At 66.9% G+C, this 19,123-nt stretch overlaps 3 protein-coding genes across 5 annotated transcripts; 1 reads left to right on the top strand and 2 right to left on the bottom strand.

Moving 5' to 3' along the window:
* Window positions 1-4,682: 4,682 nt before the first annotated feature.
* GPR3 (G protein-coupled receptor 3) lies at window positions 4,683-7,234 on the bottom strand. Its single transcript, XM_066564749.1, has 2 exons — window positions 7,133-7,234; window positions 4,683-6,674 (listed from the first exon to the last, which is right to left on the bottom strand). Exon 2 carries the CDS (start codon window positions 6,511-6,513, stop codon window positions 5,524-5,526), a length of 990 nt encoding a protein of 329 aa, XP_066420846.1. The 5' UTR covers window positions 6,514-6,674; window positions 7,133-7,234; the 3' UTR covers window positions 4,683-5,523.
* Window positions 7,235-8,990: 1,756 nt separating this feature from the next.
* On the top strand, window positions 8,991-13,797 carry CD164L2 (CD164 molecule like 2). 3 transcript variants are annotated; one of them, XM_066564750.1, is made up of 6 exons: window positions 8,993-9,161; window positions 10,623-10,727; window positions 11,103-11,180; window positions 11,349-11,414; window positions 12,025-12,190; window positions 12,771-13,566. In XM_066564750.1, the coding sequence occupies exons 1-6, from the start codon at window positions 9,077-9,079 to the stop codon at window positions 12,784-12,786; spliced, it is 516 nt and encodes a 171-aa protein (XP_066420847.1). In that variant the 5' UTR covers window positions 8,993-9,076; the 3' UTR covers window positions 12,787-13,566. The 3 variants fall into 3 exon arrangements, with proteins under 3 accessions (XP_066420849.1, XP_066420847.1, XP_066420848.1); XM_066564751.1 differs by lacking the exon at window positions 12,771-13,566 and adding an exon at window positions 13,648-13,797 and having other exon boundaries at window positions 8,994-9,161; XM_066564752.1 differs by lacking the exon at window positions 10,623-10,727 and having other exon boundaries at window positions 8,991-9,161.
* A 689-nt stretch (window positions 13,798-14,486) lies between these two features.
* Window positions 14,487-18,414, bottom strand: SYTL1 (synaptotagmin like 1). Its single transcript, XM_066564604.1, has 14 exons — window positions 18,200-18,414; window positions 17,740-17,885; window positions 17,422-17,521; window positions 17,095-17,134; window positions 16,726-16,834; window positions 16,529-16,629; window positions 16,174-16,293; window positions 15,796-15,962; window positions 15,615-15,717; window positions 15,356-15,517; window positions 15,212-15,290; window positions 15,005-15,104; window positions 14,726-14,931; window positions 14,487-14,626 (listed from the first exon to the last, which is right to left on the bottom strand). The coding sequence occupies exons 1-14, from the start codon at window positions 18,412-18,414 to the stop codon at window positions 14,487-14,489; spliced, it is 1,788 nt and encodes a 595-aa protein (XP_066420701.1).
* Window positions 18,415-19,123: the final 709 nt, after the last annotated feature.

Here is a 19,123-nt window from a genome sequence, read left to right on the forward strand (position 1 = left end):
GCCCCACCAGGAGCAGCCTCCAGCCTCCCTCCAGCCCTCCCTGCCATAGGAAATGAACCCGGGCTCCATCTTGCAGAGCAGAGTGGCTGCAGCTGGGCTGGGAAGGGGCTGCAGCAGCTTTTTGCCTCCATTTCACAGCTCCAGCTCCCTCGTGCAGTGAATGTGCCTGGCAGTGGTGGCTGCTGGCCCCGAGCTCAGGTGCCTCGTCTGGCCTCGCTCCGTGGGGCTCTGTTTTCTCGCTGCTTGGTGAAAAGCAACAAAAGGCTCTGTCCCTGCTGCTCCTCATCCCTGCTTTTACCGCGGGCTGTGCTCTGCCAAATTCCCTTGGCTTTAGGAGACACCGGTGCCTCGCTCCGCAGCGCTGTGCCTTTCTTGGCTGACAATGGTCCCTGGCTGCAAAACCTCATTAGATTAATTGGCCTTGCCAGCTCCTGAACAAGCAAGGCCTTTAGTCGTGCAGGGGCGCAGAGGGCAGGGGAAGGAGGGAGCTCTGGGGCTTCCACGCTCCCTCGAGCTGCCTGTCCCAGCCCTTGGCTCCAGCTGGAGCCAGGGAGGAGCAACTGGAGCTCCTGGCTGCCTTAGGCTGGGCGTGGCTGTGGCCAGGTGGTGCCTTTGCTTTTCTGGGGTTCAGGACAACGCCTAGCTTTGTGCTTTTGGAGTGGCAGCCCTTGGAAGTCGGGTGTTGGTGAGTTTTGTGCTGGTTTAACCCCCTAAACAACAGGGAGATCTTAGCTCCAGATCTGCCTTCCTGGGTAACCCACAGAGCCCTATCCTTCCACCCTCCGCGGAGCGGGGAAGCTCCTGGAGGCTGAGGTTTAGCGGGTGCAGGGAGGAGAAGGCTGGCAGTGATCGATTGTGTGAGCCCCAGCCCTGCCCGTGAGCAGCGCTTTGCTGCCGCAGCTGGGGCAGCGTCTCCGCAGCTCCGCAGCCCTGGCACACCCAGCTCGGCCCCGGCCTTTGATCCCTCTCCGTGCCCGTCTGTCTCTTCCACATGACTCGGCACAGGATCACAGCTGGCCAGGCTGCGCCTTCACAGGAGCCCCCGTCTCCAAAGACCTATTTAATTTTCTCCTTCAAGGTGGTGTTAGCAACACCCAGAAGATGCTGCCGGCTGCCTTGGACGAGTGGGCTGTGTGTCCTTTCCACCACTGACGTCAGCTTCTCTCCCTTAATTCCCCCTCTGGGACCGAGGCGAGTGCAGGCGCTGCCAGCTCGGATCAGCGTTAGCAGCCTGCTCTCCCCGTGTGTGGCAGCTCCGCCGTGCCAATGTCACCCCCGACTGGCGCTGCCGTCCCTGCCCAGGCGGCCACGGGCGGTGGGAGAGCGCTCCCCTCTCCCAGCATCCTGGGAGGGCCCGGTGCCAGCAGAGAGTCCCCGTTCCTCGCACGTAGGTGTGCTGAGATGGCAGCTCAGCCCCTCAGAAATGGCTGACTCCTCTCTGGCGCTCCCGCTGCCTGGTGGGTTTTTCTCTCCTCCTCCCTGCCTTTGCCGTTGCCTACGCGGGTGTGTGGGGAAGGCAATCGGCTCCCGTGCTGCGGATGGCTTTATCTGTAACTCTTCCATCTGCTCACAGCAGCTCACAAATAACCACGGGGTGCCAGAGGAATTATGTTATTTGGAGCTCAAGTTTCTGCAGTCTGGCAGGGCAGCAGCTCTGCGCCGGGCTCAGCCGCTCTGCAAAGGCCAGCGCCGCCATGGCCAGGGCTTAAGGCAGGACTGGGGAGGTGGCCAGGGCTGAATTACTCTGCCCATCCAGTTAGACAAAGCCCCAGCCCTGAGCCAGCATGGAAGCCTGGTCCTCTGGGGGCTTTCTGTGGAGAGCAGAGGGTCCTGCTGGCCCCGGGTCCCTGCACAGCCGTGGGCTCGTGGCACGAGGCAGCAGGGATAAAATGGGAGGCTGCTGAGCCCCTCTCCTTGAGCTCTGCTGTCTCCCACCAAGCAGAGCCCTTTCAGACAGGCCTCCCTCCCCGGGAAGCACCATGGATGCCCCAGAGCCGTGGCTGTGGTGGTGGTGGCCGGGGATGATGCTCGAGGCCGGGCTGTGCTGGGAAGTGCCTCCCGCTGCCTCCGGCATTTGGTAAAACACTTACAGCAGGGCCGTGTTTTCTTCATTTCCTGCCTGCTGCCGCTTCCAAGGAAACAAAATCCCCCAAGCTAGGGCTGAGGTTTCTCATTTAAATGTAACCCAGGCCCATAACTGGAGCTGCCAGCCCTCCCCATGGCCCGGCGGTCCCAGGGTGGTGCAGGAGGAGGCACCTCAGGACTCGTGGTCCCATCATGGGCACTCAGTAAGGCACTGAGAGCACAGACCCAGCCCTGGGGTGGGGTTTGGGAAGGGCAGCTCTCAGCTGCACCCCAGGCAGGGCACTTGGGGTTCAGGGTGCCAGGGGGAGGTTTTGCAGTAGCAGCAGCCTCCTTCCCTCCCCCATCTGGCAAAACCCCGGAGGTTTTGGCACCAGGGCTGGAGCAGGGTGGTTTGGGACCAGCCCTGGCTCTGTTGTGGGTGCTGCCAGCTCTCTCACCTGCACGGTGGCCAAGGGCAAGTGCTTGGAGCCAGATCTGGGCCCCACTGCTGCCAGCAGAGAGGGGAGAGAACCCCAGCCCACCCCCCTGCCTGCCCTGCAGCACAGCCAGGCCTTGGAGACAGGAGCTGCCTGTGTCTGCAGCATCTGCTGGGAGCCTGGGAAGGGCTGGCCCTGCCAGATGTGCGAGCACAGCTGGGGTGAGGCCATGCCCACCTCTCTTAGCTCATATTTTAACCCCAAAGTTGGGCTGTTGGTCCCTCCCGAGCCTCCTCTGCACGTCCCTGGCGTGGGGGTGGCTGCTCAGCACTCTGGCACCTTCTTGGATGGATTTGACTCTTTTTTATAGCTTCACTTTCTGCGTCTTTCTCCACACAAAAGGGAGCAGGCTGGGCCCTGCTGTGTGTCCCCACCTGCTCCATCCTCCCCCAAAGGCCTGGAGCAGCCGGGAATGGCTCTGGCCTGGCTGGAGAGCGACCAGCAGGGCCCGGGCTCCCCCAGCCCTCCTGGAGCAGGGAACGGGCACAGGCGGGAGCCAAAGGTGCCTCCCCCCCCCGGGAAGGGGCACACGGAGCTGGGCAATGACCCCGTGCTGGCAGCAGGGGATGCCTGGGGGTGACATTCTCGGGGTGGGGGTGACAAGGATTCAGTGGGGGCTCAGCTCCCGAGTTTCTGGTGCTGGGGAAGCGCCTTGGCCTGAGCTGTGATGGCTTCTGGTGCCACGTTGTCACCACAGCTCCTGAGCCCTCTGCCTGCCCCCAGCAGCCTGGGAAGCTCAGCACAGCATCAGCACAGCCCTGCCAGGAGCTGGAATGGGGGGCTGCAGCCCTGTGCCCCCCAGCACTGGCTGTGCTGGGTGGGAGCCTGAGCAGGGCTTCCAGCACACCTGAATGGTGCTGCCTCTGTGCCTTGCACACTCTGGTGTGTCACCCTGTCCCCAGGGGAAGTGACAGGGAGCCCAGGGAGTGGGAGGAACTGGATGGGCTTGCACACCGTGGAGAAGCTCCCTCTGAAGACATCAGCAGGGGAGGCACGAGGGAGAGAAAAGCAGTTTCAGCTGCCATGTGATGTTGATATAAGAATCACCAGGTAAAAACTGCCCCTGAGCACAGCAGAGCTGGGAATTGCAGGATTTTTCACTGCTGGGGGAGGTAGGCTTGGGATTCATCTCCTGAGGGATCTCAGCGGGGCCCTGGGGTAGAATGAACAGCTCCACCCTCTGGCTTAACCTCACTGGGGACAGAGGGAGCCCGAAATTCCCCATCCCCAGCCTGAGCCCAGCCCTGGGAGAGCAGGGGACAATCTGTGGGGCCCTCGGCCCCCCCATTCAGCCCCACCTCCCTCCCCGCATCACTTGCTGGCACAGCCCCTGCCAGCGCTCAGGGAAATCTGCATTTCCTTTGCAATACACAGCCGCGGCCCTCGGGGTTGCCACCAGGTCCCCAGCCAAGGCGAAGCAGAGCCTGGGGGCCGCAGACACCCCCGGCCCCGGCCGCGCCCAGCCCCGGGCTCTGCCGCATCCCAGCGCATCTGAGATGCACAAATTCCCGTGGGAGCCCCGCTGGCCCGGCCGGGGCGGCTCGGGGGGCGCGCAGGGCGGTACCCGAGGGGCCGAGCTGCCCTAATTAGCTCTGCCATCATTAACCCGCGCTCCCTGCCGCCGGCAGGCAGCTGGGGCCGCCGGGGGCTGCTCGGATCCCATGTGAGCGGCGACTCTGGGGATCTCAGCGAGGGGTGCTGGGCACGGCCCCCGTGCCCCCTTCACCAGGAGAGGGACCGGGAGCAGAGCTGGAGGCAGAGGCGCCGTTCCCCTGGATGGAGGGCCCAGGCTGCACCCCTCGGATGGAAGCCGTGAATGAGTCCCTGCCATCCCCGGGTGGGGGACGTGTCAGATGTCACCAGCAGAGCCGGATGCAGCCCCTGTGCCTGCTGGGGCTGTGAGGATGAGGATGGTCAGGGGCCTCCGTGCTGCTCCCCCCGGGCCAGCTCCTGCTAACAGGATGTGATGGGTGCGGGAAGCGCTGTCACTCGGCATCTCTCATCCGGGAGCAGGGAAACGGAGCAGGGATGGCCCTGGTGGCACTCGGGAACCTCCCCCTGCTCTGCCCCCTCGGGAAACACCGTCCCACCCCCTCCCCAGCATCAAACAGCCGCACCTCATACCACAAATTAATTTATTCCCCTACCAGAGTTGTAAACAAGAAGCAGCCCCCCCACCCTGACCCACCGAGGGTCCCCATCCAGAGGGGTCCCCATCCCAGGGGGTCCCCATCCCCAGGGGTCCCCTTCACGAGGGGCCCTTCACACCCATCTCCCCAGAAATGTGCAAATCCAACCCCAGTGCAAAGAAAGGCTTTGGCAGGGGGAGCCCTGGGTGCCGTGAGGGGGGGTGGCAGCACACAGGGGACCCCAAAACTTGTGGGTTTGGGGGTGCAGAGGCTCGGGCAGCCCCCCCTCCTGAAGGCAGCGAGCACTAGAGGGCAGCAGGGCCCAGCACTGGGTGCGGGAGGGAGGCATGGAAATCAAATTAAATAATAATTCAAATACCGATAAATAAATAAATAAATGGGTGGCTGGAGAAGGGGGGGAGGGGGTTGAGTCCCTCCTCCTCTGGCAACGAGTCTCTCCTCCCCTTCCCCAAATGTATAAAATATATTCTGACTATCTGAGGTAAATAACAAGGCTGTAAAAAAAACAAGAGTGGGGTGAACGTTCCTGGCGTTTCCCCACCCTTAAAAAAATAAAGCATCATAAATAGTTTTAAAGAAAATATGAGGATCAGCCCCCTCTCTCTCACACATAAATATAGATTATATTATGGATAAAAAATACGTCTTTCTCTCTATTCAAAAAGTGGAAAAATAGAGGAGAAGAAGGGATTGTGCCCAAAAAGGACAAGGCTGGGAAGAGCTGCTTGTTTCCAAGAGCTCCTGCATGAAAAGGGGGCATGAGAGCAAATCCCCCGGCTGCAGTGAAGTGAAGGTGAGTGAGGGATGGGGGGTCAGACGTCGCTGGGGGAGCGGGAGCGGAAGGGCGGCGAGGGGGAGACGCAGCCACAGCACACGGCCCACAGCACCTTCTGGATCTCGCGGTTCCTGAAGGCGTAGATGACGGGGTTCAGCAGGGAGTTGTAGGTGGCGGGGAGCAGCGTGGCGTAGGTGTAGAGCGCCGGGGAGCTGCAGTCCCCCAGCAGCCCGTAGATGGCAAAGGGCAGCCAGCAGGACGCCAGCGTGCCCAGGATGACGGCCGGCGTGGCGATGCCCTTGCGCGTGCTGGTGCCGTAGTGGGAGCTGGCCAAGAAGTGCCTCTGCACGGCGATCTGGTGGGCGTGCCGGCACACGATCCGGCAGATCTGCACGTACAGCTGGAGCATCGCGGCCAGCACCGCCAGCAGGGAGGCCGAGAGCAGCACCAGGTGGCTCTTGGTCAGCGGCCTGACCACGCTGCAGGCCGACGGCTCCGCCAGGCAGTTCCAGCCCAGGACGGGCAGCAGCCCGTGGCAGATGGAGGCTCCCCAGGTGAGCATCAGCATGATGTAAGTCCTGGTGACCGTCCTCTCCGAGTAGTAGGTGAGGGCGTTGTAGAGGGACAGGTAGCGGTCGATGGTGATGGCCAGCAGGCTGCAGACGCTGGCCGTGAAGGAGCCGACCAGCAGCCCCACGGTGAGGAGGCTGACGGCCTCTGATGGGATGAAGTACACAAAGGCAAAGTGCAGGATCAGCCCCACGCCTGCCAGGAGGTCGGCGGTGGCCAAGCTGCCGATCAGGAAGAACATGGGGGCGCGGAAGGCCGGGGTGTAGAAGATGACCACCACCACGATGGCGTTCTCACAGGAGATGATGGTCCCCGAGATGCAGAGGACAACATCCCACGGGTTCAAGGCGAGGGGCTGCACCACAGACTCCAGGTCCAAGGAGCTGCCGCTGCCATTCCTGGCTGAGAACCAGCCTTGCTGGCCTTCGCTGGAGTTGGGGGGCCCTTTCTCCATCATGGTGGCAGAGGCTGGCCTGCAGGAGCAGCCCCTCAGCAGCTGCTGTCCACGAGCTGCCCCTGATGGGACAGTACTGCCTGCCCCCAAAAGTTGTCCTCAGGAGGGTGGGCAGAGCAGTGGAGGTTGAGAGTGCGCTCGCTGCTTGCTCCGAGGGGATTTTTCTGGATGAGATGGTTTAGTTTTAAAATAAATAGGTGAATAAAGGGAAGGGAACACGCGTGCACACACACACACACACATACACACACACACACACACACACCACCCCTGCTCCTGCCTGCCTTAGCTGCTGGGGGTTGGGCACTGCCTGATTTTGATGGGTAAATCCAGGGGAGCAGGACTGGCAGTGGAAAACACCGAAGTGAGGGGATCCCGGCAGCAGGTAAAGGGGGTCCCCCTGCCCCCCGCTCATCACCCCGCGGGAGCAGACCCCCTCCCGTCCCCACCATGGCGTCCCTCCTTACCCGGGGGTCTAGCCCTCCCCGGGCCGGCAGCGCAGCGCCTGGACGGGCTGGGGGGGCACGGCCGCCCCTCGCCACCCTCCCCGTAGCGCGGCGCTCCGCCAGAGCGGGGTCCCCCTCCGCCGGGGCCGCCGGTGCCGCCGGTGCCGGGCACTCACCTGCCGGGGCTGCGCGGGGCCGCCCCGGTGCCATGGGCGCCGCCGAGTTATAGCGACCGGACCGACCGGGGGCCGGGGGGGCCCGGCGCGGGTGACTCACGGCCCCCCGGCCCCGCCGTGACGTCAATGCCGCAACGGAGCCAATCAGCGCCCGCGCGGGCAGCGCGGGAGCGCGCGCGCCGCATAGTAATCGCCGCTCATTCATAAAAAACAGCAACAACCGCCCCCCCCAGCCCCGCGCCCCCCCCAGCCCCGCGCCCGCCCCCGCCCGCGCCGCCCCCGAGCCCAGAGGGACCCCCGAAACCAGAGGGACCCCCCGAGCCCCCGAGGAACCCCCCAAGCCCGGGCCACCACCGTGCTGCCAGGAGGGAACGGGGCACGGGGCGGCCTCGGCGCTGTCCCCGCAATGCGGAGGTTTGGGGGCTCCGCTGGAGGGGGCGGCCCGGAGCAGGGGGTGCGGGGTGGTCGAGGATGGGTCCCGTCCTGCCCCCGCACGGCCGGGGCTGCGCTGCGCCCTCCCCTCCCGGTGCGTCCCCGTGGGACGTTCCCACAGCCGGGCTGAATAATTCAGGGCCCGGAGGAGCGGGAATGCCCGGCCGGGGGGGCTGCGGGGAGCTCTGCCCCCGGAGAGGAGGAGGAGGAGAGGAGGAAGGACAGGACTGCGCTCCTCCAGGCTCTTCCCCCGCGCCGGTTCCTCGAAGCCGGCGATCTGTCCCCACCGAGGAGAGAGGGGGTCCCGGAGAGCCCGGGCCGCGCTACGGCTCTGCTGGGACCCCTCGGAGCCCGGGCAGGGACCGGAGTGTCCCGGGCACGGCCCTGGAGCGGGCAGGGAGTGCGGGGAGTGCGGGGCGCTGGGCACGGGCCGGCTGCAGGCACACGGAGCGGGCAGGTGTGTACAGGGCGGGCAGAATGTGCAGGTGTGCGGTGTGTGCAGTGTACGCGGTGTGTGCGAGTGTACAGGTGTGTACACATGTGTACAGCTGTGTACAGCTGTGTTCACTTGTGCACAGGTTTGCACAGGGGTACAGGTGTGCACAGGGGTGCAAGTGTGCACAGGTTTGTACAGGGGGTACAGGTGTGTACAGGTGTGTACAGGTGTGCACAGGTGTGCACAGGGGATACAGGTGTGCATAGGGGGTACAGGTGTGTACAGGTGTATATAGGTGTGCACAGGTGTGCATAGGGGGTACAGGTGTGTACAGGTGTGCACAGGTGTGTACAGGGGTACAGGTGTGCACAGGGGGTACAGGTGTGCACAGGTGTGCACAGGGAGTACAGGGGTACAGGTGTGCACAGGGGATACAGGTGTGTACAGGTGTGCACAGGTGTGCACAGGGGTACAGGAGTGTACAGGTGTGCACAGGGGGTACAGGTGTGCACAGGGGTACAGGTGTGTACAGGGGTACAAGTGTGTACAGGTGTGCACAGGGGGTACAGGTGTGCACAGGTGTGTACAGGGGTACAGGTGTGTACAGGTGTGCATAGGGGGTACAGGTGTGTACAGGTGTATATAGGTGTGCACAGGTGTGCATAGGGGGTACAGGTGTGCACAGGGGTGCACAGGTGTGCACAGGGGGTATAGGTGTGCACAGGGGTACAGGTGTGTACAGCTGTGCACAGGTGTGCACAGGGGGTACAGGGGCACACCTGTGCAGTCCGTGCAGCCCCGGCTCTCCCACGGCCGATGGGCGCTCGGTGGGCGCTCGGTGGGCGCTCGGTGGGTGCGACGGGGGGGACGCACCCCGCGAGAGCCCCCCCAGCCCCGGGCCGGGCCCGCCGGGGCGGGGCGGGGCGGGACGAGGCGGGGCCGCCCCCCCTCCCCCGCCGCCGCCGGGGCCGCCTCCCGCGGGCGCGCATCTGCTCCGCTCCGCTCTCCCGGGAGATCCGCGGGCGCAGCTCCGCCGGGACCGTGCCGAGCCGGGCCGAGCCGAGCCGGGCCGGGCCATGGCCCCGCCGGGCCCCGCGGCGCTGCGCTGCGCGCTCCTGTGCGCGCTGCTCTGCGCGCACGGACCCGCTCCCACCCGCGCAGGTACGGCCGGGGGCGCGGGAGGGGCACTCGGGCCTTCGCAGCTCCGGGGCAGCTGAACTTTTTTGTGGGGGTTGGTTTTTGCCAGGGGTTCTCTCGCCCCCACGGGACCCGGTTGCCGAGCTTGGTTTGGGGGAGAGGGAGCCCTGCCCCGCTGCCGGCCGTGCTCGGGGGCTGGGACCCCCGAGGGCCAGGGGGGTGCGCTGGGCCGCAGCGGATGAGCGGCGAGCAGGGCCCAGGCTCCTCCCCAGAAACTGTGGGGATCTCGTGGTGGGGAGAGGGGAGCGGAGCCGTCCCCTCCTTTCCGAGGTGCTGCAACTCCGGGCATTAATTACACAAACCCCAGGCTTCCCTCTGCTCCCCCGCTCCCATCCCCCGGCTGCTGCAGTTTCCACCCTGACTCGTCCCACGCGTGCTCCCCCTGGGAGCGGGGGTGCCCCGGGCCGCCCCCTCCCTCCCCACACCTGGCGGCAGGAGCGGGAGCTGGCAGCGCTGCGCTCGCGCGTCGGTTCCTGCGCCTGCCGCGATAAAAATAAATTATAAACCTGCCTAAAGCCTTGCGAACAAAGTCCTACTTTCCCATTGGCTCCCGGCAGGTCTCCAAATGCTGGAGGGGGGGCCAGCGGTGTGCCCACCCCCTCCCGTAGCCATGGCAATGGGGCCGCAGCATCTCCGCTTCCTGCCCTACGCCGCCAGTTGCCCCCTTGGCTTTTCCTAGGAAAGATGGGAAGGGGCTTTTCTCCCAGCCGCGCAGGGTTTTTGGGGAGCCCTCAAAGCTGGGGGCTGCAGTGGCGGCTCCAAAGGGAAGCGCTGCCGGCAGGGCGCCCTGTGCCCGTCCCATCCCCTGGGGAACGCCAGCCCCAGCAGCCCCCGGCGAGCCCTGCCAGGAGGGTTTGCCCTGCGAGCCTGAAACACCCGCAGCGTGGGGAGCGGCTCCCGGCTCGTTCCCGGGATGGGGAAACGCGGGACGCGGCGCGGGCAGGGCTCCCGCAGCCTCCCTCCGCAGCCAGCGCTGTAAATTAATGATGAGCGCGAGCGGGGGAAGAGCAGCTCCGCAAACAGCGGTGACTCACCGCCCCCCCGGCGGGGAACGGGGGTCCCGCGGGATGGCCGGGGCGGGCAGAGCGGGGACACTGCCCGGGTGACCCCGGCCAGGCCGGAGCTGCTGCTGTTCTCATTCCAGCCTCCACCAAGGATCCCCGATCCCGGCGCTGGGGGAGTTTCCTGCGTTGTGGGTGATGGGGGAGCCCTGTGTGAGCTGGGTGGGCGCTGGCAGCTGTGGCTGTCCCCTGGCTGGATGCTACAAACACCCCATGGGGACGGGTTTGGTGCTGTGGGATGGCCCTCATCCCTCCTGCTGCACCATCAGAATTGCCCCTCCGTGGGGCCGGGGTGCAGCCCCCTCCCCAGGGCCGCAGGGTGGGTGCTGGCCCTGCCCTCACGGCCTCTCCCTGGCTTTGGCAGGAGAGTGTGGCAAGCTGAGCTCCTGCGAGCTGTGCACCACAGCTGTGCGCTCTCACAACGGCACCGGCTGCGTCTGGGTGGGCTGCGGGACCCCCGAGGAGCCAGGTGAGGGGTGAGGGGCCCCCGAGGGGCCAGGTGAGGGGTGAGGGGCCCCCGAGGGGCCAGGTGAGGGGCTCGGCTGGGTGGGCGCAGAGAGGGGCTCTCAGCAGCGCCCCAGTGCCCGGGGCTGGTGGCTCTCAGCACCCTTGGGTGCCCAGGCCCAGCTGCTTTCCCCATCTCAGCTGCTCCCAAGGCCCTGCCTGGGGCTCTGCCCTGCGGGTGCAGCTCTGAGCCCCCGCTCCCAGACCCTCAGGGGGATGCCCACCCTGGGAATGAAACCTCCTCATCCCAACCCCTCAGGTGCCCCGGGCAACCCTGGGCCTGGGCAGCCCTGGCTGCCCTGCTTGGGATGCCTGGAAAACTCTGCTCCTCTCCCCCCAGGAGCAGGGAGCTGCGTGCAGAGAGGCTCAGCAGTGCAGGGGACCTGTGCTCTCTACAACAGCAGCGCCCTGTGCCGAGGTAACCCCGAGCCCAAACCCCCCAGACCCTCTGGCCTTTGGGACAGAGATGCTGCCAGGGCCATGGGGCTGAAATCCCATCACCGGGACAGGGACCGGCTGCAGGGGAGTGGGGCAATGTCCCCTGACACCCCTTTTACCCCCTTCCCTCTGTCCCTGCCTTCTCCAGCACTGAAGTCCCACACGGAGGAGCCTCCACGGTCCCATAGCAAGGAGCCAGTGACACACTCCACAAGTTAGTGGCTCTGGGGAGGGGTGGGAGGCAGTGGGATGGGGGTCCTGGGTGCCCCAGGGACCAGGGACTTGTCCCAGCAAGGCTCTTCCCTCTCTAGCTCACGTTCATTTGGGAGGGATGAGCAGAGCTGAACTCGGTGTTGGGCCAAGGGATGACCCCGCTGTCCCCAGTCACAGCCCTGTCCCTGTCCCCCCTCTGCACTGGGCCATGCAGTGGCTCATGGCACCCATCAGCCCTCCCCGAACAAGCCCTGATCCCGGCCTTGCTGGGAATTGCCAGCTCCAGCCTGGCTGGGAGTGGAGCAGGAGCCTCTTCCAGTAAGGGGGAACTGGAGAGCACAGCAGGAAACCGGAGCCTGGAGCCTGCTGAATTATTGATCCACTGGGATCTTCTTGCTGCTGGCTCCTTTCCTGCAGCTCCAGCTGCTCTGGCAAGGGGCTGAGCCCATCCCAACAGCCACGGATTGGTGGGGACATCCCAGCCCCAGGCTGGCAGCTGCCATCCCTCTCTGAGCAGCCCCAGACCCCCTCTCTTTGGTGTTCCCATCTGTGCTCGGGGGTGCCAGCAGCCCCCACGGCTCCCCAAAGCCCCCGTTTTCCCCGGCCCCCAGGGACCACCACCACCAGCGCCCCGCTGACGGGCAGCCCCGAGTTCCACGCGCCCGGCTTCGACACGGCCAGCTTCATCGGGGGCATGGTGCTGGTGCTGTGCCTGCAGGCCGTGGCCTTCTTCCTCTTCAAGTTCATCAAGTCCAAGGACAGCACCTACCAAACGCTGTAAGCGCCCCCTGTGCTCCCCGGGGATCCGGGAGGGACGGAGGGGGACCCGGGACAAGCCCCCCCCTACAGCCAGGACTGGCTCACCTGGGCAGTGTCCTGTGTCCCCAGTGCTGTGTCCCCTCTGTCCTGTGTCCCCACTGTCCTGTGTCCCCTCTGTCCTGTGTCCCCAGTCCCATGTCCCCAGTCCCGTGTCCCGTGGCTCTTTGTGCCAGTCTGTCCCCACCCTGCAGGGGATGATCTGGGAGATGGAGGGGCTCACATCCCCCTGCCTGTCCCCTTGTCTGGCTGTCCTGCCCCCTCTGTCTGTCTGTCTGTCTGTCTCTCTGGGCCCTGGCTCTGAGCCCCGCCTGGGGCTGGGAAGGTCCCAGAGCTGTCCCTGGGAGCTGCCAGGGGGGGTCCCAGATGTGTCCCTCACAGCTGTCGGGGAGGGTCCCAGATGTGTCCCTCACAGCTGTCGGGGGGGGTCCCAGATGTGTCCCTCACAGCTGCCGGGGGGCTCGGTGCTGTCCCCACTCCCCAGGATCGCTGTGTCTGATGTGGGGCCGTGCCCCCTCTCTCTTTCCTTCCACGCTGCCAGAGAGGACAACCAGTAGGTGCTGGGCAGAGGGGAGGGGGTGTCCCCCACCCCCAGAGCTTCGCCCTTGCCTCGCCCTCCCCGGCAGAGGGGGACGTGGGCCCTCCCTGCTGGTTTGCATGACGGTGTTTCCCAACTGGTTTTGCTGTTTCCTGTCGGTTGTTAGGGAGGGAAAGGAAGGGGGTCCCCCCTCAGCCCCTTTCTGGCATGGAGCCCCTCGGGGGGGCAGCCCCATACAGCCCCTTCTGCCACCTGAGTGAGGTGTCCCCAGCGTCCCCAGCCCCACCCTGAGCCTCCTTGACAGCACAGGAACCGCAGGGCTCCCAGTTTGGCCCCAGTTTGGCCCCAGTTTGGCCCCCTCCCTCTCTCAGCACCCCCTGCCCCACCGCCTCCCCACAGCCTTGAGGCTCGTGGGGCCGGGGGGTCCCCTCTTCCCCTCGTGGGCTCCCGGGTGCTTTTCCCTGCAGGATTTTGGCCGGAGCACCCATCCATGCCCGGATCCCCCCATGCCTGCCAGAGGAGGGGAGCCAGGGCCTCGCTGTGTGCTTTTGCTGTGCCTCTGTGTGCTCTGGGGGGGCTCGGGGGGGCCCTCTCCCCCACCCTCTTTCTGTGTGCTGTTTTGGGGAGGGGGCTGCGTGCCGTGTGCTGTGGGGTGACACTTGTAGCTCGGGCTGCCCCCATTAAACTCTGCCAGGTGGTGTCTGTGTTGTGTCCGGGGGTTGCTGTGGCTGGGGGGTGCAGGGGACCCCCCGTCCCTCCCTCTTGGTGTGGGTGGGCCCTGGGACACCCCAAACCCCTCCCTGGGGCTGTGAGGGGCTGGGACCCCAGGGTGGAGCCCCCAGGACCTTTCCTGCTACGCCTCCTCTCTGTCCAACCCCAGGATCTGAGCTCCTCCAGGCTGGGGGGTCGCTGTCCCCGGCCCCCCCAGGTGAAGAGGCCACCGCTGGTGTCCCCCCTGCACAGCCCCCCCGCCACGACTATGCAAAGCCAGGAGCCCAGGGCGGGACAGGCACCCCCCTGCCCTGCACAGTGCCTGGGGGTGCTCCGGGGGTCTGGGCCCCCCCGGCTGCTCCCAGGGGTGCAGCCGGGCCGGGGGGGCCCCTCCAGCCCTGAATTCCTCCTTGGGCCCCCACCCTGTGCTTGCCATTCGCCCAGGGCACCCAGGGACCAGGGGACACGGCCATGGGGGGCACTGGGGGACCCTTGGTGGCCCCAGCCCCACACCGGGCAGAGCCCGAGCTGGAACAGGGGGACAGAAACCAATAAAGGATTTTCCTGTAATTTCTGGTGTCCGTGTCATTGTCACCCCCCAGCCCCAGCAGTCCTGGGACAGCAAAAACACCTTTGTGGATTTGGCTGTTCTCCCACAGTGACTGGGAGCCAGGGTGGGCAGCCCAGAGCGGGGGACCCCAGTAAGAGAAGGGGCACCCGGGCAGAGCAGGGCCCCCACCCCCGGGGGATGGAGGGCACAGCCCCACACTGGGAGCAGCAGCTCCAGCCCCACAGTGGAGGGAGAAGGCAGGGGATGCTGGCCAGTGCAACAAACAGCCACCAGATGTGCCCACAGCAATAAAAAGCTGCCAGATGTGCCCACAGCAATAAACAGCTGCCAGCTGTGCCCTCTGGTGCCACTTCATTGCTGCTGGAGGGGAGGGCACAGACCCCAGCCCGCACAGACCCCGCGGTCCCGCTGGCAGCAGCTGCTCCGCGGGGCCGGGGCTACCCCCGGGGCACCAGGTTGGTCCGCAGGGGCAGCAGCGCCTCCACCCAGCGCCCGGGCTGCTGCAGCAGCTGCTTCCACACGCCCTGCTCCTCCGCCGTGGAGTCCATCCAGCCCACGGGCAGCCCGTAGCTGCTGCCTGCGGGGAGAGCACCCCGTCAGCCCCGGGGATGGGGACACCCTGGGGACACCCCAGGGGATTGGGGACACCCCGGGAACTGGAAGCCCCTGCTCTCACCGGTGCCCAGGCTGAGGCGGATGCCGCCCAGCTGGCGTTTGGAGAAGGCTTCGTGGTGCCAGAGGGTGAACTCAGCACAGGCCTCGGCCAGGTCCCTGGCCTGGAAGCCGTCGTACACCATGGTGTGGTTGAAGAGGGGGTTCAGGCTCCGCTTCACCACCCGCGTCTTCTGCCGGCTGGCCTTGCTGTCGTCGGGCAGCACGTAGCTGGGGGGACACTGGGGTCAGGGGGACGCCCCAGCTGCCCCTCGGGTGTCCCCAGCGTCACCCCCACCCTTACCACTGCACGAAGGCATCCACGGTGCCGCTCTGCAGCGGGATGAGGCTCTGGGCATCCTTCACCCAGATGTGCAGCTCGCCCGTGGGTGGCATCCCCGCTCCTGCGGGCCAGAGGGGTCAGGGCCACCACCCTGCCATGCCATGCCATGCCATGCCATGCCATGCCATGCCATGCCAGCCCCGCTGGCTGCCCACAGGCCCCTCTCACCTTCCGAGCCGGCGGGGATGAATTTGAGCGCCAGGTTGAGGCTGCCACGGCTGGCCAGGCCGTGCGAGGGGATGGGCACCTGAGGAGCACAGGGGGTTACAGGGGCACTGCACCCACGGGGGGCTGGGGAGGTGGGCAGCTCACCCGTGGCTGCAGGCTGAACCACTCGGGCCGCGTGTTGGCCCAGTCCCAGGTGCCCAGCGCCACCTCCACCTCGCCCAGGAAGAGGTTCCTGCCCAGGCTGTCATGGTGCCACACGGAGAGGTTCAGGGTCCGGCCCTGCAGGTCCCTCTTCTCCAGCTTGTACTGGTGGGGAGGGGACACAGGCTGGGATTAGCCACCCCACCCACCCAGTCTGAGCCACGGGGACCCTCCAAGCCCACCCCAAAGGAGGGTCAGGAACCTTGAGGGTCTCGTTGAAGACGGGGTCCAAGCTCCTCTTCCTCACCGCGGTCTTGCGCTTGCTGCGGTTGGACTTGTCGGGCAGCAGGTAGGTCTTGATGTACCTGCGGCCGAGAAACGAGCTGGGGGCAGTGGGGCCGAGGGGCATCCCCTGGGCAGTGCGGCGGGGCCGGGGCACTCACGGGTCCGAGCGCTGCTTCTTGGCCTCGGCCAGCTGGCGGCAGCGCAGGACGTGCACCTGCAGCTCCTTCTCGGCAGCCTGGTAGCGCAGGGAGAACTGCACGCAGCCCCGCACGGCCACCCTGCCCAGCTCCCCCTCGCTGCACAGGCTCATCAGGCTCCCGCTCAGCTGCGGGAAACAGGCAGGGGCGATGGGGAGGTGACCCCTGCCCACCCTGCACCAGTCCCAACCCCGGCCCCAGCCCCAACCCCACTCCCAGCCACAGTCCCACTCCCATCCCCATCCCAGTCCCATTCCCAGCCCAAACCACACCCCCAGCCCCAGTCCCTTTCCCACTCCCAGTCCCATTCCCACTCCCATCCCCACCCCAGTCCCGTACTGTGGAGGAGCTGAGGCTGGACACGGAGGAGCTGGTGCTCAGCAGCCTCGGGGGGGTGTGGCCGTTCTGTGGGGACAGTGGGTCTGGGGGCGTCTGATCCGTCTGGGGGGTCTCTGGTCTCTGGAAATACAAAGAGGGGTCAGCACCCCCCTTGGGCCCCCAGACCCACTGAGGACAGCCAGTCCCCAGCAGTGCCTGGTGCTTGGGTGCAGCCCATGCTGTGCTGGCTTTGTCCAGTCCCCCCAGGTCCCCAAAACCCCACAAAGACACCTCCAAAACTCCTTACAACCCTCTCCAGCCCCCCAATCCCATACAGCCCCCCAAGTTCCATACAGCCCCCCCAGCCCCATCCCACCTGCCCAGCGCTGTGGCTGCCGTGTGCCGAGTCCGGCTCTTCCTCCTCCTCCTCATCCTCCTCCGTGCTGCTCGAGCCCAGGGAGGGACCTCCCATGTCACCTGCAAGGACAAGGGGTGGGCGGGGGTCCAAGCACCGGGGGTGGCAGGAGGGGGTCCCTGCAGTGCTGGGGGACTCCAGCCCCAGCCCCCCAGCACTGACCCGGTCCCGCTCACCTGGGCTGTCCTGCTCCCTCGGGGGGATGCCACCCTGCAGCATGGGCTGTGACCCCGGGGTCCCCTCCACAGCCGGGCCGGGGGGGCTGGGCTGAGAGGGAAAGGATCAGAGGGGACCCCGGGCACCCCCTCCTCCCCCAGCTGCTCCCCCAGCCCGGCCCAGCCCTCCCCTGTGTGTTCCTGGGGACAGGATGAGGGATGACCCGAGGGACACCCCATGGGACCTTCTGTGGGACATTTCCCATCACTCCAAGTGCAGCACAACCCTGGGATGGCACTGGGGGTGCTGCAGGGTGAACCCCACCCATCACCGGGGTCCAGGTGCTCCTTAACTCCCCAGCAGGGACCCACCTGGGGCTCAGTGGCCTCCTGCACCTCCTCGGGGGGAGAACTGCGGGAAGAGACCACCGTTAGTTTGGCCTAGATGGTGGGCAGCCAGACACCAGGACAGTGAGAGACAGTGGGACAAGGGACAGATGGACCCTGGGATGGTGGACAGACAGGTGCTGGGATGGTGAGAGGCAGTGGTGGACAGATGGGCAGATACCAGCCCTGACTGCGCCGTCCCCTCCACCGGGGCTTCTGCCCCCTCCAGCCCCCTCATGCCACCCCCAGTGGGTGCCAGTGAGATGCCACCAGCCCCGGGGCACCTGCGGGATGACGCCCTTCCTTCCTCACCTCTCATCCGTCTCCAACGCGCCATCCTCATCCTCCCTCTCCTCTGCCAGCGGCTCATCGATGGCCTCCAGGCTGGGGCCGCGCTCCAGCTCCCCCGTCCCTGGGGGCACCGGGGAGCTCAGCGGGCCCAGCCCCGTCCCCCACCCCGTCCTGGGGCACCGGGGAGCTCAGCGGGCCCAGCCCCGTCCCCCACCCCGTCCTGGGGCACCGGGGAGCTCAGCGGGCCCAGCCCCGTCCCCCATCCCGTCCCTGGGGGCACCGGGGAGCTCAGCGGGCCCAGCCCCGGCCCGAGCTCCGGTCCCGGTGCCCCTCGCGTACCCCGGGGCCGCCTCCTGCGGCGGATGGAGGCTCGCACCAGGTCGGAGCCCAGCGGGTGCTGGTGGCGCTGGGCGCGGGCGTCGCTGAACCAGTCCCCGGTGAGGCTCCGCAGCCGCGCCGGGTCCGACACCGACTTGCGGAGTTTGCTGGTGGGCGGGAGGGGGACACTGGGACCGCCGGGCTGGCACTGCCATCGGCCCCTGTGCCTCCGCCCCAGAGCCTCCCCGGTGGATGGAGCCGCCCCAGCAGGGCCTGGGGGACAGCAGGACCCCTCCCCAGGGCCTCCGGGACCCCCGGTGCTGCTGTGACAAACCCTGAGCTCAGGGGGTGACCCCATCCCCGGGTGGGCAGAGGACCCTCGGCCTGGCTGTTCTGGGAACAGGGAACTCTCTCAGACCCCAGGGAGCTGCTGCTGGGGGCTCCCCGCTGTCCCCAGGGGTGACCCCGACCCCCGGCCCACCTGACGCGGCCCTCCTCCCGCCGGCGGAGCTGCCAGTCCCGCTGCAGCACCCGGGCGATGCAGCTCCGCTCCTCCTCCGTCAGGAAGCTCAGGTCCAGCGGCGGCTCGGGCTGCAGCGCCATGCGGGGCGGCGGGGACAGCGCGGGGACAGCGCGGGGACAGCGCGGGGACACGGGCGGCTCAGCGCGCCGGGCGTGCACCAGCGATGCCAGCATCCCGAGGGGCAGCTGGGGGCCGCTGGGCGGGATCCGCCGCGCTCATCCCGCTGCAAGGACAACGGGGCGAGCTCAGCCCGCAGCCCCTGAACGGCCACAGACACAGGGGACACCGGGCCGGGGCCCAGGGTGCCCGGGAAGGGCACAGGCAGCCCGGGGACACCGGGCCGCTCCTCCCGCTGCCGGCTCCGTGCCAGCCCAGCCCTGCCCGCGGCCGCTGTTTGCCCAGCGTGTTTGCTCAGGGCTGGCTCTGCCCCTGCCGCTTTCCCAGGGATTCACCGGCTGCCAGGGCACACGGACAGATGGCAGAAGGGGCTCGGCTGCCCCCGCCATGGGCTGAGCCCGGAGCAGGCCGAGGCCGTGCTCAGCCCATCACATCTCCCAGAGGGTCTTGCCCCATGCCCGGCGCTGCCTCACCGCGGCCCTTCCTGTCCCCGGCGTTGGGAAAGCGCTGCCTGGAGTCACCGAGGGCAGGAAATTGCAGCAGCCGTGGGGCAGGAGCAGCCTGAACCCCCCCGGGCACCCCCCGGGCACGCCCCAGGTTCTGGGCACCCACAGAGCCAAGCCCGGGGGTGTCCCCCCTCCACCAGCGGCCCTGTCCCCAGCCCTAAAGGTGACCCTGACCCCGCTCCACGGGTGGCCCTGTCCCAGCCTGTCCCCAGCCTCTCCGAGGGTCCTTTCCCTGCCCCACAGGTGCCCCTAGGGTGTC

This window comes from Molothrus aeneus, chromosome 23, assembly GCF_037042795.1.
Source record: "Molothrus aeneus isolate 106 chromosome 23, BPBGC_Maene_1.0, whole genome shotgun sequence".
Taxonomy (NCBI): domain Eukaryota; kingdom Metazoa; phylum Chordata; class Aves; order Passeriformes; family Icteridae; genus Molothrus; species Molothrus aeneus.

What these genes read in the sequence shown, in the direction of transcription:
- GPR3 (XM_066564749.1), bottom strand. Translation starts at nt 6,513, where the DNA reads ATGATGGAGAAAGGGCCCCCCAACTCCAGCGAAGGCCAGCAAGGCTGG.
- CD164L2 (XM_066564750.1), top strand. Translation starts at nt 9,077, where the DNA reads ATGGCCCCGCCGGGCCCCGCGGCGCTGCGCTGCGCGCTCCTGTGCGCG. An exon ending in ACCCGCTCCCACCCGCGCAG is followed by an intron (nt 9,162 to 10,622) that starts GTACGGCCGGGG and finishes TGGCTTTGGCAG; the next exon opens with GAGAGTGTGGCAAGCTGAGC. An exon ending in CGGGACCCCCGAGGAGCCAG is followed by an intron (nt 10,728 to 11,102) that starts GTGAGGGGTGAG and finishes CTCTCCCCCCAG; the next exon opens with GAGCAGGGAGCTGCGTGCAG.
- SYTL1 (XM_066564604.1), bottom strand. Translation starts at nt 18,414, where the DNA reads ATGCTGGCATCGCTGGTGCACGCCCGGCGCGCTGAGCCGCCCGTGTCC. An exon ending in GCAGCCACAGCGCTGGGCAG is followed by an intron (nt 16,294 to 16,528) that starts GTGGGATGGGGC and finishes TTGTATTTCCAG; the next exon opens with AGACCAGAGACCCCCCAGAC. An exon ending in CATCCCCGCCGGCTCGGAAG is followed by an intron (nt 15,105 to 15,211) that starts GTGAGAGGGGCC and finishes TCTGGCCCGCAG; the next exon opens with GAGCGGGGATGCCACCCACG.